Below are 14438 nucleotides of genomic sequence, written 5' to 3' on the forward strand. Positions count from 1 at the left end.
TTTTCATTTGCAAAACTGACTTCCCCTCTTGACGTCCCTTTAGTTTGCCCCTAGTTCTGCTGCTACAGGCCTAGACTGCTGGGGAACCTCTCTGGATGCACTGAGCCCTTCTCTAACTACCTTTATATTTAATATATATACCATTATTGCATTACATTCACTCTGTTTCTTTCTGTGTCCTTTCTCCGAGTGTCCCTGGTCCCAGAGCTGGATGCTTCAAATCTGTGGTTGTTCTCCCACCTTCAGCTGCCCATTTCCACCGATCTACTCTGCATCACCCTCACTATACTTGATTTGCTCATCTACATATTTTTGAATTTACCACCAGCTATATATGTAGTATATTTAATGCCAGAGCCGTACACCATAGCAGTAAACTATAATTAGTTTCCATGTTAGTTGTACTTTGCATGTATCATCTGTCTTATCATGCATGTATTATACTGTGTGTTTTATGGTCCTTGTGTCCCCCCCACCTCTCTATCTCTACCTCTACCCCTCTATCTCTACCTCTCTACCTCTTCTGTCCCTCTCAACCCACCCAGCCAGCAGCAGATGGGTCTCCCCACATTAGATCCAGGTTCTGCTCGAGGTTTTTTTCCTGTTAAAAGGGTGTTTTCCTGCCACTGTCTCCTTAGGGCTGCTCTGGGGGTTCAGGCATATGGGTTCTGTAAAATGTCTCGAGACAATTTGACTGTAATTGGTGCTATATAAATAAAATTGAATTGAATTGAAAATTGAATTAAAAAAATTATTAAAAGCCACCAGGCAAAGATAAGATCTCCAGAGGCACTTTGGCACTGTTGCACGAGTCAGTGAACTTACGATACGATGGAAAACAGAGTGGAAGTCAAGATATCAGTTATCAGTTAGAGGTGTGTTTCTGTGTGTGTGTCTGTGTATCTGTGTGTGTGTGTGTGTGTGTGTCTGTGTGTGTCTGTGTGTGTGTGTGTGTCTGTGTGTGTGTGTGTGTGTGTGTGTGTGTGTGTGTGTGTGTGTGTGTGTGTGTGTGTGTGTGTGTGTGTGTGTGTGTGTGTTGTCACTCATTAACACTCACTTTGTCCCAGCCAGCAGAAACGCTCTGAGGAATTCACTGATTTCAGTGAGCAGTTGTTGAAGTGTGTGTTGACATGCCAGAGTGGGAGGAGTGGTGACGGATGGAGTGTGAGTCCGGGGAGGGAACAATCCATGTGTGAGCACCATAAGAGCTCCGAACCACCACGAGCCGCTCTGGACCAAAGTTCTCTCCTTCCACGACAGCCGGTCAAGTCCTGAATGTGAGCAGGTACGTTCCTCTGCATGCTTGTCTTCATGCTCTTCTAATCCAGATTCTGCAAACTTATTGTATGTCCTGGGTTTAATGAGTGCTCAGAGATAACAGTTTTCTGTGGAGAGTTTGAGGAGAAACATCTGCACACAGCAGGAAAGCAAACATTTTTCATCCGGGGGGTCGAAGGCACAACATTTTCTTGCACAACAGGAGGAGTTTGTGATGGAAAACATCATATGAAAGTCAAAGAGGAGGGATGTTCTGCTTCTAATTTAGGTTTTTGCAATGCTTTCTTGATTCACTTTGTTTTCGTCTTTGCAGCGAGAAACACATCAAGAACAGCAGCCATGAAGTTTCAAGCTCTGGTCTTCTTCCTGCTCTTCTCCTGCATGTACCTGAGTCTGGCACAAGGTAAACAGAGTAATCAGATTAGTTTCACACCAGAACGCTAATGCAAAATTGATAAAGATTGCACAGATGTTTGACTGTTTTCTATGGATTTTCTGTGGATGTTCTATGGATGTTCTATGGATGTTCTTTTGTTTGACGTGCATGTGGACACCCTTAAACCAAATTTAGCAGAACTGTGGCTGCTGCTGTGTTTCGTAATCCACATTATTTTACTACTATTGTGAGAAAATTCCTCCATTTAACAAGATGAATTCTTCTGGTCAGGGTCTGCGACCACAACACCTCAGGCCAAACAGTCAAGGCTTCTGTGGGGTGGCAGAGCTGGAAAACAGAAAAACATATTGGATTGAAGAAAGCTGCTGATTTTCATTGGTTTAAAAAAAAATCCCCCTCAGCACAATACAGCAAACGTCAGGAATTTATGTACTCTTTTTGCCATGACTAAGTCATTTAGGGGACCGTTTTCTACCACTTAATTAAATGCATGACTGCAAGTAACAGTTGGAATTTACTGACTTTTAGGCTGCAAATATGATTTTGATGAGTTCTGTTCACATCATAATGTTGCATCAACTTCATATTGTGTGTAATTTAAACTCAAATTTCTCCATTTGCTGAGTAAAATCTAAATTTAAGTTGAAGTAAATTGATAAAATTGGCTTGAAATCTTGATTTTCTTCATTTTGAGGTCAGGATTTCAAGCCTCCTCATTTATCTATTGAACACTGAAGCACCTTATTGTTTAAATTTGCCAAAATAAAAGCTTGTGTTCATGACTATGGTAATAAGAATGTGAAAATACTTGTACCAACTTAACTTTTTATGAGCAATCAACTGAAAAACTTCATTAAGTAAATGGTAATTCAAAGCACATGTAATTGCAGAGGAAAAGCTGATTCTCCTACTGGCTGTCAATGCAGTTTCATAAATAAAAAATCCAAATTGTTGCATTATTTTTGCTGTTGTTGAACCAAATCATTACTTTTTAGAGCATAGAAAAATAGTCTGAACCAGCATCCTCTGCAGTTTTTTTGCTTACTGCCTATTTATTATTAATTATAGCAAGTTGTTCTGGGCTTCAGACTAATTCCAAATAGTCTGAGGTGCTGAAAGAACTGGTGTTTTACTGGAGCAGAAGTAACTTAAGTTGAAGCATGGAGGGCAGGGGGTCCTTGCACACCGCTGGGACAATTAGTTCAGGGTTAAATAAGAGCACATGTTGTACAAGACCAACAAGAAGTAAAGCAAAGTCGATGATACAGACTTTTTGAATGCATTTTTTTTCAAATTCAAGCATTAATTTCTAATGCAGTCTCTGCCAAACATGATTAAAATTTCCTTCACTGTAGAGAGACAAAATAAAATTAACAAAACCTACCATAGACTTTCTGTGTTATGTGGATATTTCTAAGAACTTACCACAAAGATAGACAGTGATGGTGATGTTGCAGTGTAGACAGTTATGTTTGCGTATTATTTCTTAATTCCAACTTTAGTTTTATGCTAATTCCAAAAACTATCTAGTCTTCTTGTTCTCAAAATGAATCCGTGGAAGCTGAGGAAGGGGGATATGGGGATTTCCAGGACGATGCTGGCTTTCCTCCAGATGTTTTAGAACCCTAAAACTTTCCAGTAATAACATTCTCTTGGCAGATAAATGCCGACTCACAACAGATTGTACCTATTTCCTGTTAATATTATAACAGCCCAGATAATGGCAAGCATTTGATCTTATCAGGGCTAAAGATCTGGAGGTCCACAGACACCCACACACACTAGTTATTGCTTCATTCCTTCCCAGGAGAGGCGTTTTCAAGTGGGTTAGTTTATGTCTCTGTAAATCTCCTCACCGTTATCTGTCTGTTTAGGCTCGTACGACAACTGCTGCCTCGGCTACGTCAAAACCCTTCCAAGAGGTGCAAAGAGAAACATCATAGGCTACAGGATGCAGGAAACAGATGGCGATTGCAACATCAGAGCCGTCGTGTGAGTAGAAAATCTGCACTCTTTGGACCTCGTTTTATGTTCTCCTGCATTGTTTAAAAAAAAAAAAAAAAAAAACTCCAAATAATAAAAATTGGCAAAGACGAGTGGAAAAAGAAACGACCTGCCTGCTGAGAGATCCAGACTTTGAAATGTGTGTTAAATCTGGTTTGTGCAGGTTTCTGATGAAGAGGAAGCAAAAAACTGTCTGTGCCAATCCCAACGACACCTGGGTGCAGAAGGAGATCGCCAAAGTGGACAGGAGGACGCAAGGTTAAAAAAAAAAGGTAAAAAAGTTACACAACATGCACTTTTTGGCCTCCCAGACGCCCTTTAAACGACCATTCCTCATCATAAAACTTGTTTTTTTGTGTCTAAAGGGAGAGAAACCAGAGAAGAGAGGGCCTCATCTGTCATCTTTAACCACATGGATCGTGTTTCTGAGGTTACGTTTTCTCTGTTGCTGACAGAGAATGTAAATCATGTATGCAATTTTTCACAATATACACAAACATACTGTATTCTATAGTCAGTATAGCAGCATCCATTTATATGTGAGCCATCAGTATGAAACTGTTCACTTCTCTGTGATGTGCAGAGCCTGCTAGGATTGAGCCACTCTTTGGCAGCTTTGAAATGTGATATAAATGTAAGGAAAATGCTTTAGGGATAAGCTGACAGGTTGTTGGGTTTTTTTTTTTATACCAGATTCTCATATTTTTGTATCAGCACTCTAATTGTACTTTGTGTTTTCCAAATAAAGAACAAAATGCAAAGAAACACTCTGGTTTTGTTAAACAGTTGAGAATCAATCAGGAAAAGTTACATCAAGCTGCTTTGAATCAGTTGATACCTGACACCAGCGACTGCAAGCAGACTTAGCTGTGGTGCAATAATCTCTCACTTTACTTTTCTGGCATCGGCTTGAGCCATAAATTCACACGATCCATCTGTCAACATTATAAAACCGGCCTCTCGAGACATTGTTCTGCTGCACACTGAGCACAAAGCCAGTTTTCTTTGGCTTTACGGTAATGCTGATGCACAACGGCTGGTTTTTGTCCTTCATCACTTTCATTGAAATCATGTTCCGTGTGAAGAGGGGTCAAGTCAGGTCAAGTCACCTTTGTTGATGCGGCACTTTTAAAGCAACAGAAGTTCACTCAAAGTGCATATAGTTAATAACACTGCAGCATTTCGACCTCAATATTTCGACTTATCTGGTAAATTTGCAGTGTTAATCTTATTTGTTCTCTGGAAAAGAATTTGGGTCACCATCTGTGCACCATATAAATAACAGTGATCTGACCTGACTCTCCATTTGAGACAAACTATTAAAAGAAATAAACAATATTAAAGTAATCTGGAGACCAGAAGTGCACTTCAAAGTTACAGATACAGCTGTGCCAAAATACTCCATTAAAAGTCTTGAGTGAAAAGTTGTACACTTAAGTAAATGAAAACAAGTCTGAGCAACAAAGTAAAGATAAAGCACCAAAGTGAAAGTACTGATTTGGTCTGATATTTTACCATGTACAGGACCTACTAAAAAGTATTCACCCCTTTTGGAAGTTTTTTCCCTTTTATTGGTTTTGAATTGTGGTCGATCTAATTTGACTTTTTAGACAAGAATCTACAAACAAAAGTCAAACCCACTGTTGGAAATAGTTCAACCAGGCAGCTCAGATCTCGACTAGAATGTGCCAGAAGACACGTGGGAGACTCTGAAGCCAACTGGAAGAAGATTCTTTGGTCTCATCAACTGTCTCTGGTTCTGATTTAATATCAGCTTTTTTCAGCATTGGCTTTCTCTTTGTCTCCCTTAAAGCTGTGACTGGTCAAAAATAGGAAACAGTTGTTGTATGAACAGTCTCTCCTATCTCAGCTACTGAAGCTTCTAACTCCTTCAGAGGGATCATGGATGTCTTGGTGGCCTCCCTTACAAGTCTTGTTCTTGTACCTCCTGTAGAGGGAGTCATCGGTGTCTTGGTGGCCTCCCTCACTCGTGTCCTAATTGTAACTCCTTCAGAGGGAGTCAGTAAGTGTCTTGGTGGCTCCTCTCGCTACTTGTAACTCCTTCAGAGGACTCATACATGTCTTGGTGACCTCCCTCACTAGTCTCTTTCTTGTAACTCTTTCAGATAGAGTCATAAGTGTCTTGATGGTCTCTCTCGCTAGTTCTTCTCTTGTAACTCCTTCAGGGGAGTCATAGATGTCTTGGTGGCCTCCATCACAAGTGTTTTTCTTGTAACTCCTTCAGTTTAGTCATATGTCTTGGTAGCCTCCATCACTAGTCTCAGTTTTTAAGGACGACCTGCTCTAGGCACATTGACATGTGTGCTATATTTCTTCCTCTCTAAAGATGGATTAACTGTACTGCAAGGGATATTCACTGACTTGGACATTTTCTTGTATCCAACCCCAGACTTACGTTTTTAATAACCTTTTCACAGGGTTGTTTGGAGTGTTCTTTAGTCTTCATGGTGTAGTTCTGTCCAGGAGTACTGATTCACCAGTGACTGGATCATCCAGATAAAGGAATCTAAACTACAATCACTGAGACAAATTCACTGACCTCAGATGATCTTTATTTCACCAACTTTGAGACTTCTAGCACCAAGAAGGGGAGGTCAATACTTTTTATAGGACCTGTATGACATTATTGAGTTGATAGGCAAAACAGGAACTTTGAAACTTTTAAATAGCGCTTTTAAATATACTAATTCCACATGCAATGACATATAATGGATAGTTTTGTTTACCAGGAATAAGGAAAGCTTAGTCCAAGCATTAAAAAAATCAAACATTTACTTAAATAATGGCCACAAAATGAAGGACACAATTCTATTATGTGTAAATGTATATGACAACATACTAATTTATTACAGTGTGTTTTAGCAGCATGTAATGTTTTAGCTGCTGCAGGTTTGAACTACTTTTTATCCAGTTTCATAAACAATAAATCTGAGGGCAAGTCAGATGATTCATAGGAGAGGGGAAAAAGTTCTGATCCAATAATCTGTTTTCGATCTTTGGATTTCTCCTCTAATATTTGATTTTTGGTGAGATATTAGATCATTTATTGAAATATGTGAGCGGTTTAGAAGGAAAATAACTTTTTTTGCGGAGCTTTAAAGCTTTTAGTCACGTCTGAAAGGTGACAGAGAATAAACACTGCTCTTTGTAAGATGTCAAAGGCAGGAAAAAAAGAGGAAATTACTGGCTTAGCCTTTAACAATGTGTTGTATTTTAAATGCTTGCCACATTGTCTGTTGTGTAAAACTTTGATTGTAAAAGTAAAGCAGTCAGACAAATGTAGAGGAGTAGAAAGTGCAGCAGTTTATAATCTAGTGAAGTGGAATTATAAAGTAACATAAAACGGAAACACTCAAGTTACGTACGAAAATCTAAAAGTTTGTACTTAGTGCTTAAGCAAAACCCAGCAGTTCCCTTTGTGCCATGCTTGTAAAGCGGAAAAACTTTCAGCAGAACCAAGGAGCTGCGACCAGCTGAGGGGAAGGAGGAGCAGACAGAAAAAAAGAGAAGCAGCAAGCATGATTATATAAAGCCTATAACCAAAGGTCAGTAATTTGCCGTTTAGGAGCTGCAGAGATACCTGCAGAGAAAACAAAAAGTTAATGACATGAAACAGTGGAATATAAATGCACTGTGAGTGCAAAAACGTGCGAAAAAACAGGAATATAGGAAAACATATCTGAATATTACCACAATAGAAATGATTACAGCAAGAACATTGCATAATATTGTATATAGATCACATAGTCAACTAGAGATTGCAGCTTCTTTACATTTTGCATTTTAGATTTTAATTAAATACAACAGCACACAGTGTTACATGAGATTTTGACACGGGTCACTTCAACAAGGAAGGACAAGAAGATGTAATAACATGCAGTTGATAGCAGATGGACAGTTTACTTTGATAAGTAATTAAATTACCAAAAACAACAGAATGAACATGAACGTTTGGGGCCTCGGTGTGGGTTCCCATCCTCCCCTGGTGGTATTCTAGCCTGCAGCTCCTGACACATCTGGAAGTGAAAAGAAACTGAGATTGTGGCTGAGTTTTGGAAATATTTCACCACAGACGTCACTCTTTTACTAGAACATGATGGACGGGTTGTGAAATGTTTTCAGACGTCATCAGCACTTTCAGGGCATCATGGTGGTCTGAGCGCTGAGACGGTGAAACGTTTTCTGTTTGTTTCTCAAGTGCTGTCAATAAAATGCAGGAAGGCGTCCAAAAAAATCACAATCCCAGCTGCCTTTGATGCAACATCCCGAGTCTATGTTGCACACTCGTTTGCTTGTTCCACATGTACTTTCACTGTTTATCTGTTTTCATCTGTGACAACACAACAAACATATTCTCTCATCTTCATGGAATAAGAATTGACATGCTAATTGTTCTGGAACGTCCATCAAACAGCACTTGTCAATGCTGGAGCTCATTAATCCTCATAAGCAGACAGCAGCATGTTGTTCAGAAGATGTTCATTTTTATTTTCCCAAGTATTTCTATTCTGGGCTGATTCACCAACATCCACAGTTATTTTAATTTCCCCCAGCTGTGAGCATTCCTCTGTGCGTTGCAGTGCAGGAGTAAAACATATTAAGATTTCAAAAGTTAAGCTTTTCTGGTGATTCTGCAGATTTTTTTGTCTTGTTCTCAAAAAGAAAAAAAAATTAAAAAACTTTTTCTGGAAGATGTTTTTGTAGAGTTAGTGACACTTTGCATCTGCATTTACACTTTATTTTATTTTTAAAACTCTGTTTTATTGTAATTGTGTGCATTGCAAAAATTTTACATAATATAATATGATGACTTTGGTTAATTTCATGATCAAGGAACAAGTATTTTAAGGCTTCATTTTAGTCCAGTATAAAACAGATGGTGAGTTTTCTCTCCATCAATTAAAAAACAGACTTAGTTTTGTATATTTGGGAAAATTGGGAACTTGTTTGACTTTCTGCTGACAGATTTGTGTGCAAATGACTCCACATGGTCCTCATTTCCCTAAAACACAAAAGTAAAAAACAGATTTTGTCTCATGTTTGTGGTAATGAATTAATATGTTCAAAATGGAACCCCAAACCCTACAAAACACTCTTGAAGATCCTTTCTAAGAAGTTCTTCAAAGGACTATTTTGCACTCAAAAGGTTTGTCCACAGTGGAGATGGTGAGGAACCCCAAAAGATTCCTTAATGCTCTTCTACAGCCAAGAATTTAATTTGTTTAAAACTTAATTCAAGCTGATCTAACTGAATGGAAATGGTTTGTTCAGACGAGGGCCTGAGTGCAGACAAAACACAGCAAAGAGGTTGTGGTAAAAAGATACTTTAATCCAACAAAAGTTCCTTAGAAATGTAGGAAAACAAATGAAAGATGTCTGGAGGTTCAGGAAAAAATACACGCTAAAAGTCTATGTGTACATCAAAGAAAACTAACCCAGAGAAAACCAAAAGTCTAACCACAAAAAAACCCCAAAAAACACAAATCTGGTGAGGAAACCCAAAATACACAAACCAGTACCAGACAAGGTCAAGCAAACAGGACAAACTGGCATAAGACAAGACAAAGACAAGACTATTTATGCACAAAGAACTAAATGGTGAGACGAGGCGCAGGTGAAACCAATGAGATCAATCTAAGAAGGAGGGAAACAAGGACAAAGGGAGGAAGTAAACCACACATGACACACAAGGACAGGGAATGTCAGAATAAAACTGGAAATAAACAGAACAAAACCCAAGACCATGATGATGTCTAGTCCAAAGTCATCCCCTTTGAAATATGTAGGGAGCTCCTTGGGAAAACTAACTTTCAGACACTTTTAAGTCCTGCCGCTATTAATGACATCACTGTTGTCGCTCAATTAAAATGTATCAGATTGATGCTATGGAAGTGAAGTAAGTGGAATTTTTCTGATAAATTCATATTGTAAGCATATTTCCCAAAATTAATGAATGAAATTAACGTTTTCCTTTGTTTGTAAATTGGTTGTAAATTTTTGTTTTGGAGGCATCATTCTGCCTCCATTAAACATATCAATACAAAATATTAGATACAATTTTAACATTTTTGTGGCATAACTCCTGGGTTTGTCTCATATCTATTGTTGTTTTGATAAGCTTCACATAAAGAAAAGATACATTTCATAGAAAATACATTTTGACATAATAAAATAGCCATCAGAAAGCTGTCGAAATCCCACCAGTCCTCAAATGGCCCTCTCGTCTGTCTGCCATTTTCCTGGTTGGTGATCATCAGCTGTACCCTGCTTTTAACAGTGAATTGTGGGATACTTTGAGTTTATTATTCAAGGTGCAACACTTAATATTTGAACAGCACCAGAAAATAGAACTAGTGAACCAACTATATAGTGTGTAGTGACTCAGTCAGTCGGTTCATATACGGTTACGTATTTCAGACTGAGGGAAATTCAAATCTGAACAACTACCTGAACAGAACAATGAACCAGATCACAGAAGACAACATTTCCTTGCAGTTTTAAAGCATTGCAAAGAACTAACTGGTGAGATAAGATACAGGTGACTCAGGTGAAACCAGTCAGGTGAAACCAGTCAGGAAAATATAAAAAGGAGGGAAACGCAGACAAAGGGGGCAAGTAAAACAATGCAGGACTGACAAGGACAGGGTACGTCAAAATAAAACAGTTAACAGAACAAAACCTAAGATCGTGGCAATGACTTTTATTTACCTTGAGATCAGGATTTAAAGTCTCCTGGACTAGATACTTAACAGTGGAGCAACTAAATGAAAAAAAAATCAACTTGAACACTTATGTTCCTGAGCCTGGTAATGAAGTACATGACTGGAACACCACAACAGGGAAGTGAATCTCAACACTGGTCTCGTTATTGTTATGCATGAACTTACTGTAATGACAAAAATGAGATACTTCAGTAAAGTGGTGCAACTCTTCAGACTGAGCACTGCGCCAATGTGATCATTTCGAAACTGAATTTTATTTGTGAAGTTGCATTGTTTTTTTTTTTTGAAAATTCAGTCAAGCTGTAACTAAATGTCCTGCCAACTCTCACATTTCATCTTGCACTTCACGGTTGTTGATTTGACAAATTGTCTGCCTCCAAATTACAAGTTATTTTGTCTTGCAGGCTGAAAATCCTAATAAATAGGAGGTAGAACATTAGTTTCAGGTTCTCCACATGACCCCCCCACTGAGCCACTGGGTTCAGATAGGGTTACATATTTAAGTGCTGGTGTAATCAGCCCAAAACTGAGGGAAGTTCAAGTCAGAACAACTAACTGAGCAAATCAACGAACCAGAACAAGAATGGGAACATTTCCCTGCAGTTTTAAAGCATTAACAAAAGACTAATCAGTATCCAGAGTGGCGCAGTTGGTTGTCTTTTTGGTTCAGATTGATGGTGTGAGAATAATGACCCAGTTAGTGTTTAAAGCCTAATAAACCACAGCCACGGACTGAAGCGTTGCAGGTGGCCCTTCCAGTTCTCAGGGTGATTCAGTCAGTGAAAGAGGTTTATGTGTCTCACCTGCAGTTGTTGTGCTGCATGCCTATAAACTGATGTACGTTTACGATTAGTTTTATGAGAACTAATCGCGGAGACGTGTCAGATCTCGCTCCAGCTGTGCTCCATTTGACCGTCGTTTACGTTTGGATTCTTGCCTGTTGTTAGGATATGACACACATACAGTGGCTTCTAGATTCAACCACCGACTGACTGCAAATAATAGCGACTAAAACAACAGGTCATGCTCTGATAAAAATGAAGAAAGAACCAGATTGGTGGCTCAGTTCCAGCAGGAATCTAACAATGACTGACATGTTCATCATATCGTAAAGGGATTTAGGATAAACTCTGTGATGCACCATGAAGGAGACGGATGCAATGATATGGATTTCTGTTCAATCTGTCTTTTTCTAGTTGCACTTTTCATTAAAACAGCTCCCAAGTTGTACTGTACTTGCCTTCACTCAAAAAGGAAATTGTCTATATAAGGGAAAGTGGGAACTATTTCACAACCATCTTGACTTTGTTTTCATAAACCAAATGAATCCATCATTAATCCAAAGCTTACAGCTGCTCCTTTCCTGCCAAATGCAATTACAAACAAATGCAAGCTTGCTTATACAGATAATGTCTTGGCTCCTTGTGATGATCCCAGAGAGAGAGGAAAGGTAAAACAGAACATGGTTTACATGGAGGTAACAAGCGAGAAAGACAAACAGAAGAGAAAACGATCCGGTGTACTGATAGCAATTACATGTGTAAAATAGAAAAAAACTGGGGAAAATGCAAAACCATGAATAAAAGCGATAAATCAACAAAGTGATTGTGTGAATAGATTCATGTATTTTTAAACCTGCAGCTTTAGCCTCCAGCCTAATGTAGTGCTTTGTTAGAGGCAGGGTTCTGTTTATATTAAACAAAGCTGATTGATGCGTCACGATGTTTCAGCTTTGAGACTTGAAGGTAAATGGCTTAATCCGGTCTAAAACTACACTCTAAACAGTCTTTCAAGGAATCTTTTCCCACCATGTAATTAAATACACAATTGCAAGACTTTAAAAAATGTAATTTATTGATGTAGATAAATCTTGCAAAGCTGCAAACATTATTTGAATAAGTTAAGGTGAGAGAAAGAGAATTGTTAGACCAACTTCATTTAATTGGTAACACAACTGAATTAAGTACATCTAAATTAACTTAAAACGTAACAGTAATGCCACTGGTTGAAGTTAGATGTACTGAAATCATTTGAATCATCTCAAATGAGCAACTTGTATTGCTGCAACTTAATTTGAAGGAAAGTCAACTTCAAGTTCCCAATTTTACCAACTCACGTATTTGTTTTACCTAAATGTAAAATGTTAAATATGATTTTAATCACAAAAAGCTGTGTTTTGTACTTTTTTGTAGTTATTAAATCCTTAATATTAAAAGTAAATACTATAAATACTAACTTTTCCACCACATTATTGCATGCATTTTGAAGAATTCTAACATTAACAATAATAATTTAGCGATTTAGATGAAACTGTATGTTGCAAACATTGTTTTGATGGGTTGGTTTATGTAATAATAATGCTAATGATGTCATCAGCTTAATATTGTGTATAGTTTTAATAGCTTAATAGTAGTTAAATACTTGATTTTCAAGTTGAAGTAAATTAATGAAATTGGCTTGAAAACTACACTTTTCTTGACCAGTCAGGATTTCAAATCTCTAATCCCAGTTGCCAACTTAAAGCTGCAAACATTATTTGGATGAGTTGGGTCAACACAAAAAGACAACTTTTGGACCAAAGCAAATTCATTTGTTCAGTTAGTAACATGCAATTGAATTAAATTTATCCAAATAAGTTAAGTGATAATGCCACTGGTTTAGTTTCGATCTACTTAAATCATTTGATTCCTCTCAGATTAAAAGCCTGATTTCTACATCTTAGTTTTAAGCTAACTTGAAGTTTCCATATTTTCTAGTTTAGGTGTTTGTTTTATCCAAACATTGTTAAAAATTGCAATTAGAATACCAACTAAAACGGACAAAATGTACTTTCAAGTTGATGGAATCTAGAAAAATGTCATCAGCAAAAAGAAAGATGAATGAGATTCATTCCAAAAAAGTACTTTAGTTCAACTGCAACTCTTCAGTGTAATATTTGTAATCACATTAACTTAATATTGTGTGTCATTTAAACCCAAATTTATGTTGATTTAAAACTTAATTGAAGTTGAGGTTACTTGGATAAATTGTCTGGATATCTTGATTTTTCTTCACCTTTAGGTCAGGATTTCAGTTTAAGGTATTGTTTAACCTTCTCCTTTACCTATTAAACACTGGAGCAACTTCCTTTTTGTACATATGGATTTTATTAATTTGCAATTTGCCAACTAAAAACTTGTGTTGTTGATCATGAAGGAAAGTCAAGGCCTTTGGTCGTGATAGAATTGGAAAACAAAGAAAAACACATCAGACTGAGAAAAGCTGATGATTTTCATAAAACGTCCCCATCAGCATGTTTTAAGTTGCAAATATGACTTTAATGGGTTTTGTTGGTAATTGCATCTAATTCATATTTTGTGTCATTTAAACGTGAATAGTTTATTTAAAATAAATTCAGGTTGAGGTAATCTAGTTAAATTGGCTTGATAACTTAATTGGAGCAATTTATTCTTTTAAATCTGCCAAGTTACAAACTTGTGTTTGTGATTTTGGTAATCAGGTCCAAAGCTCCCTTTAAATAATGTGGAAAAAATATTTGGAACAATTTCATTTTATGTGTAATCAACTTAAACTTGTGTTTATGCTACCAGTTATTAAATAAGTGGCAATTAAAAACACCTTTGATTGTAGAGGAAACGCTCATTCCTTTAACTCTGTGGATTATTGGTTGAATATAATTTTATTAGAAGTTGTCATAACTCAAAAACACAGATGCAAACTGTTCCGTTTATCTATTTTGTCGAGCCCAAACATCATTTTTTCGGGTGTACCGACCTTTCTCCCTTTCAAAGCCTGTTTTGGTACAGAAGTTGTGTGTTGTCACCGATAACATTATTAAATGCATCTCTCATCATTTAATAATGCAGCTGAAACACGTCCCAAGAGGACATGATAAAGGGGATTTTCACACCAAATGATGTTGAGCAATAACCTAAATAAACAGCAAGTTAGGACTTTTTCTTGGCTCGTGTTCAGACTGTTACGAGTCACTCTCTGTCTTCTCCTGCCCACACAAA

At 37.5% G+C, this 14438-nt stretch overlaps 1 protein-coding gene across 2 annotated transcripts; it reads left to right on the forward strand.

Annotated features, from left to right (window-relative positions):
* The first annotated feature begins 1139 nt into the window (after positions 1-1139).
* ccl25b (chemokine (C-C motif) ligand 25b) lies at positions 1140-4444 on the forward strand. 2 transcript variants are annotated; one of them, XM_023273482.3, is made up of 5 exons: positions 1140-1285; positions 1592-1681; positions 3550-3667; positions 3843-3948; positions 4041-4444. In XM_023273482.3, exons 2-4 carry the CDS (start codon positions 1618-1620, stop codon positions 3940-3942), a joined length of 282 nt encoding a protein of 93 aa, XP_023129250.1. In that variant the 5' UTR covers positions 1140-1285; positions 1592-1617; the 3' UTR covers positions 3943-3948; positions 4041-4444. The 2 variants fall into 2 exon arrangements, with proteins under 2 accessions (XP_023129250.1, XP_023129249.1); XM_023273481.3 differs by having other exon boundaries at positions 1144-1285; positions 3843-3951; positions 4045-4444.
* The last annotated feature ends 9994 nt before the right edge of the window (positions 4445-14438 follow it).

The sequence above is a fragment of the Amphiprion ocellaris genome, chromosome 2 (genome assembly GCF_022539595.1).
Source record: "Amphiprion ocellaris isolate individual 3 ecotype Okinawa chromosome 2, ASM2253959v1, whole genome shotgun sequence".
In the NCBI taxonomy this organism is placed as follows: domain Eukaryota; kingdom Metazoa; phylum Chordata; class Actinopteri; family Pomacentridae; genus Amphiprion; species Amphiprion ocellaris.

Excerpts from the sequence above, each read along its gene's own strand:
- ccl25b (XM_023273482.3), top strand. The coding sequence starts at position 1,618 with ATGAAGTTTCAAGCTCTGGTCTTCTTCCTGCTCTTCTCCTGCATGTAC. Across the intron at positions 1,682-3,549 it reads GTACCTGAGTCTGGCACAAG|GCTCGTACGACAACTGCTGC; the intron begins GTAAACAGAGTA and ends CTGTCTGTTTAG. Across the intron at positions 3,668-3,842 it reads TGCAACATCAGAGCCGTCGT|GTTTCTGATGAAGAGGAAGC; the intron begins GTGAGTAGAAAA and ends TGGTTTGTGCAG.